Source organism: Meriones unguiculatus, chromosome 17, assembly GCF_030254825.1.
Source record: "Meriones unguiculatus strain TT.TT164.6M chromosome 17, Bangor_MerUng_6.1, whole genome shotgun sequence".
Taxonomy (NCBI): Eukaryota; Metazoa; Chordata; class Mammalia; order Rodentia; family Muridae; genus Meriones; species Meriones unguiculatus.
The window spans coordinates 46,572,936-46,578,935 of NC_083364.1; the positions used below are offsets into that span (position 1 = coordinate 46,572,936).

General features: G+C 38.6%; 1 protein-coding gene across 28 annotated transcripts in view; it reads left to right on the forward strand.

Annotated features, from left to right (window-relative positions):
- Zbtb20 (zinc finger and BTB domain containing 20) overlaps positions 1-5,464 on the forward strand; it is a 789,314-nt gene extending 783,850 nt beyond the window's left edge. For all 28 annotated transcript variants that reach the window (XM_060370416.1, XM_060370411.1, XM_060370414.1 and 25 more), the window contains one exon: positions 1,372-5,464. In XM_060370416.1, the coding sequence (XP_060226399.1) occupies positions 1,372-1,793 (422 nt within the window). In that variant the 3' untranslated portion in view covers positions 1,794-5,464. The remainder of the gene's footprint in view (positions 1-1,371) is intronic.
- The last annotated feature ends 536 nt before the right edge of the window (positions 5,465-6,000 follow it).

Here is a 6,000-nt window from a genome sequence, read left to right on the forward strand (position 1 = left end):
GTTTAAGGAGGAGATCCTTGCCTTGTTGAACACTTCAGCTGTTGAAACATACCTGAGAGGGTCTCAGGCTTGGGACTTTAGGCACTCTGAAGCCAGTGCCTACTTTGGGCTATCAGTAATGAAGTGGAAGAGATGGATCATACACTTTAGAGAGTTTATATCATCTATCAAAATCAGAAAGCAGCAAGTGTTGAAAAACAGTACTACTAACAAAAATAAGGCAATTATCCAAAGTGATATTCCAGATCCACAGGCTTTAAAGGATCCCTTAGGTCACCATCCAGTGACTATTCTTATCTTACTATTTTTAACTAGCTGTATCATTGGGTGATGGAGCAATGGTAGACAGAGCAGCAAACACATAAGAAAGAAGGGTTGTGCCAGATGGCCAAGAAAAAAAAAATAGAAAAAACTACTATTTTAGAAAATGACCTAAAAGTTCAATGGACATATGGAACCGTTTAATGGGGGAGGATTTGCCTTGTAATAAGAATGCCATGCAAGTATTCCCACACTGTGCTTGGTGGTCTACCAAGTGATTCCATGTGTATTTCATGTCAACACCATCACAATGAGGTAAGTAGGACTGTGCACCTTGGAGGCTCTTGGTGATTTGTTATAATGGTGTACAGTATGCTGGTGCCTATGCTGGAACAGGGCCATGTGACTCAAAGATCAACGGCTGTCCGCCATCTATTCGGCTTCCACAGCCAGTGAGGCCAAACAGTGAACAGTGCAGCCAACACAAAATAGTTCATCTTAGACTTGATTTCAGGAAGATTTTACCAGACACAGATGAACTGAAAGTGTCAGCCCAGGCGTAAGTCAATAATGGGTACATTTACTAGGCCAAATAGTGGAAATGGGGATTTTCCAAAAGGAATCAAGTTATATGACCAATATTTTCACTACCCCTCCCTCCAAAGATATTTCTTTTAATTCTTATATTTGTTTGCTATTATTAACTGAGAATATGTAAATCTTTAATAATGGTACCGAGAATGTCTCTTACAACGTAGAATCTTTTTTTTCTCTTCCAAATGATCTTTGAAGAGTTGGGTGGTTGTATGCTGTTACTTTACAAAAGAGCCAGTTTTGGTAATAGGGAAATGGAAAACTCTAGACTCCCCTGGCATTTTAAAAGCAAGCTTGCTCTGAGCAAGAGAAGCCAGGGAGGCCTAGACCTTTTCAATCAAGGACGATCCATGAAACAATCAAATTTTATTTTATTTTTTAATTTTTTTGTTTTTCTTTTTCTTTTTTTTTTTCCTTTTCTTTTCTTTTTTTTGTCGTCTTGTTTTTCTGTCTCTCATTCTCCCACTTGGCTATGTCTTGTTCTGTTCTGCTTGCTGTCTCTTCCCACATCAACAGGTGAGAAGCCCCACCAATGCAGCATCTGCTGGCGCTCCTTCTCCTTGAAGGATTACCTTATCAAGCACATGGTGACACACACGGGAGTGAGAGCCTACCAGTGTAGCATCTGCAACAAGCGCTTCACCCAGAAGAGTTCCCTCAACGTGCACATGCGCCTGCACCGCGGGGAGAAGTCCTATGAGTGCTACATCTGCAAAAAGAAGTTCTCCCACAAGACCCTGCTGGAGCGGCACGTGGCCCTGCACAGCGCCAGCAACGGGACCCCTCCCGCAGGCACGCCCCCGGGCGCCCGCGCAGGCCCACCAGGCGTGGTGGCCTGCCCAGAGGGGACCACTTACGTCTGCTCCGTCTGCCCAGCAAAGTTTGACCAAATAGAGCAGTTCAACGACCACATGAGGATGCATGTGTCTGACGGATAAGTAGTACCTTTCTCTCTTTCTTATGAACCAAACAAAACAACAACAAAAGAAACAAACAGACAAAACGCTATGGCACTAGAATTTAAGAAATGTTTTGGTTTCATTTTTACTTTCTGTTTTTGTTTTTTTGTTCCGTTTCATTTTGTACTACATGAAGAACTGTTTTTTGCCTGCTGGTACATTACATTTCCGGAGGCTCGGGTGAATAATGCTTTTCCCAGTCTCCCTTGGATGGTGGCCTTAAGGCCTGGTAGTGCTTTAGGAGGTCCACTGGTTGGATCTCTAGCTACTGGCCTCTAAATACAACCCTTCTTTACAAAACAAAACAAAACAAAATAACAAAAAAAAAACAAAAACAAAACAAAAAAGCAAAAAAACCACACACAAAAAAACAAAAACAAAACAAAAAATCTTTTAAAAAAGTTTAAAAAAAGTTTAAAAAAAGAAAAAAAATTGTTTTTCCACTCGTGAAGAGCACTACAAAATCTATTATGAGATGTAAAGGCCTGCTGTCGTTCAGTACACCGCTCACAGTGTTTCAGTGGACATTTCACAATTCTGGCCACTTGGACTTCACAGTAAGCAGTTAAAACTGTGGAATATCACTTCTGGTTGAAAACCCAGAGGAAAGGCCCTGCTGTTTTCACCTACACGCTGTCTGATTCCATTAAAGGGCTCAAGGATGGGAGGGGCCGAGAGCCCAGTGGTGCGGGGAGAAGGTGCTGTGGCAGGCCTCTCCCCCAGCTCTGCCCAGCCCCCACACCCTGGCCCACCTCCTCCTCGTCCCCCGCCCCATTTCAGCAGAAGCCAGGAAGACTTGGACAAGCAACAGTGGCTATCGTATTTATTCAGTGTCTTCGCTGAGCCACAGCCTCAGCACAATCAAGAGGGACTTTCATGAAAGGCAGGAATGCAGAGAAAACAAAGATAACAGATTTGAACCTATGTTTCTAGGTACAAGAGAAGGATTATTTCCAACAATCTTTGCAAAAAAAAAAAAAAGTGTCAGGATATATTCTTGTGGAAGAGAAGAAGAAAGAGAAATGGAGGGTGGGGGGGGACAGTAAATGTTCTTGAGGCTTTTTTAATTCAAAATTTTATAGAGGGGCAAAAGTGATGTTTACCAGATAGAATGCTGATTTTTTTAATATATTTACAACAGTATTTGTGTAAAAAAAAAAACAAAAAAGTGAGATTGTTAAAAGTAATTTTTTTCTCATTTTGGTTTTGCATACACTGCCACCAATCCCTTCTCTTTACTTTGTCTCTCTCACACACATATATATATTTTTTGGTAAGTCAAGACTGTTAAGGTTAGCGATACTGCTTCCAGATAGAAAGAATAAAAGGCAACTAAAGTTATATTTGAAAGAGAGGAAGGATATTTTCTTCATATTTTTTTCTTCATTTTTATTATTTTAAGTATTGCCTGGGTTGCTGAGGGTCTCCAAGGCCCACCCACCCCTGCTGTAATTTCAACTGCTGCTCTGTTGTGATACATAGATCTTTGGCTTCTAGCAAGCTTAAGTTGCTCCACTGAATATTTTTCCCCCATCCATCTAAAATTCTGTCCTTTTTCATGAGAGGGAAAATCTTTTAGAAGGCGATTTCTTACTTCTCCAAAATTTCACCGCTCTTAGGATTCTAGAATTTCTGTTGACCTTGCTTTTTTCTTTGATGAAACACTAGTAGTTAGAGATCCTGAAAAAGGGGGTCATTTCGTTTATGTTCAGCCAGGAGCAGGAATCCACAGAACTCTACCATGCCTCCCCCCCCACCCTTGAGTGTCACTATGAGAGAAGCCTGTTACAAAATACAATGCGTCGATGCCAAAACCCTTTTCTTCTTTTCAGACATCACCTTCTGTCTCTTTTCGCCATGGCTAAGAGGGCTAAATAGGTTGATCAGTTTTTAGTTGATTATTAACCCTTGCTTTTTGGAAATTAACTATTTCCCTATGCTAACACCCAGCTTTCAGAATCTCTATCATCATCATCTCAGATGCTACTTTTTCTAGCTGGGATTTCTCTCTTTGGTCTTGATCAAGAAATCATAAGATTTTCCAATTATATACAGTTTCCTGAAGGAATTCTAGCTCAAAAATAGGACTTTTTAAACCTAGCTAATACTTGCAAAGAAATCTCATGACTAGGCATGTTTTAGCACACTTAAAAAGAAAAGTAAACATTCTGATAACGCGAAACACCAACCTCCATTTTTAAGAAGAAGAAAAGAGGGAATATTTCTGTTTCTAAATTATTCTACAATTTAATTTTCCTCCTAATTTTTCCATTAGCATTTTATTTACAAAAAAAAAAATGCAGCAAATGAGGGAAGATCGTCCAAGGCAAGCAACTCTATTATGACTAAATTGGTTTTATTCATATAGTTTAGACAATTGGTTAACTTGGATCTTTTCTATAAGTTCTTTGTGATGTTTAGTAGTTTGTACAACAGGAATATTTGTGGCATTTGAGTTGGTCTTACGGTGCTTAATTCAGTGGATGTTTTGCTAGAAGTTGTCGTGTGGATTTGGATGGGTAACTGACTACTGAGTATCACTCATTGTGAATTCTAAGAGGACAACCAAGAACTTGTGTGACCTGTTTTTAAAATTAGCTTCAGAAATGTGGAAGTCCTCACCACCCCCACCCCACCCCCTGCTGGTTTTGTTGTTGAAAGGGTCAGTAGTGACTTAATGTTTCCTTACCACCAATAGATTAAATAACTATGTCACAGAATAATTTGGATATTTCAGAAAAAAAAAAAAAGGAGTCATTTAACCCATCAGAAAAAAAGACTGGCATAGTGACAATTTTTCTTAATCTAGAGGAAAAAAGACATGAAATCACTCATCATATAAAACAAATGAAAGAAGGTCAAAACCTAGTTTTAATTATTTTCACTGGTCTCAAGAGTACATTTAAAATAGTGTCTCTATTCAAACTTTAGTAAAGAGGTCCAAATTTACATTGTTTCTGTGAAAACTTATCTTGACTGTGTGCCATTGGGCTACACTTCCCCATCTGCTTCTTAAATCTGAAAGAGTCCCATTTTCCTTAATGCTGATTTGCCATTGTCAACAGCTAAGTAACTGGGTTAAAAAGCCAATGTTTATTGTAGAGCGTGTAAAAAGAGAAAGAGCTCAGATGAAACCCTGATACACATTCTTTTCCTATAAAGGAATATTTCATTTAAAAAAGCATGGGGAGGACGGTAAAGAATTCTGGGTAAGATCCTATTGTATAGGCTCATTCCTACTGTACTTTTTTTTTCTCCCAAACATCTTACAGCCTGAAATATTTGACGTTCTCTAGAATTGGGAGGACTCTCAATTGTTATCAGAGCTCTGAAGTGAAGAAGCTTCTATAGGGCTAGTGACATATATGTGGCCTCTGAAGGGCACTTTTCTACCTTTAACCACATTTTAGAAGATAAACTAGTCCACACGTATTTCAAAAAGATACAGGTGGTCTCTGGATTGCCCTCATACAGTCACTATTTCACAATCACAAATAAGAGAGGATGAGAAAGATTCTCTCTATCTCTTTTGTTTCCACTCCTACAATTATTATGATGGGATGCTGTCAGTGCTTTTAAAACTAGAAAAGAAAAGAAAAGAAAAGAAAAGAAAAGAAAAGAAAAGAAAAGAAAAGAAGAGAAACAAAAAGGTCTTTTTAGTATCCAGGAAAACACACACACACACACACCATGAAAACAGGTGTTCCAAACAGAAGACCTCTAGAGAGAAGTTCAGGGAACAGGAGCTAGTGTGCAAAAGAGCACTAGTATAATTTTTTAAAACAATCTATGATTTTAGAAAGGAATTTGCTAAATATAAAAACACAAAAAAGTCTGAGGACTGGTTATCTCAACACATTTATATAGAAACTATGAAAAATAAAATTCCCTAGCACTAAAAACATTGGTGGTATCTCAGCATGGTCGGTAGTTTTCTTATATTAAGTACCAGCATTTGTACAAAAAAGAGCCCCTAACTGTGTAAAATATACCTCCCAAAAAGACAATTATTAGAATTAATAGATGTGATTCAGCTCTACAATAAAAAAACAAAAACAAACAGCTGAGAAACAAGCCCCCTTCTCAGTAATCTGAAATGAAAATCTATATCAAAGTATTTTTATTGTTGTAAGCTTACCCTCCTCACAACCATTTTACAGGCTCTCCCATCCCAGTTCTGTTTGCC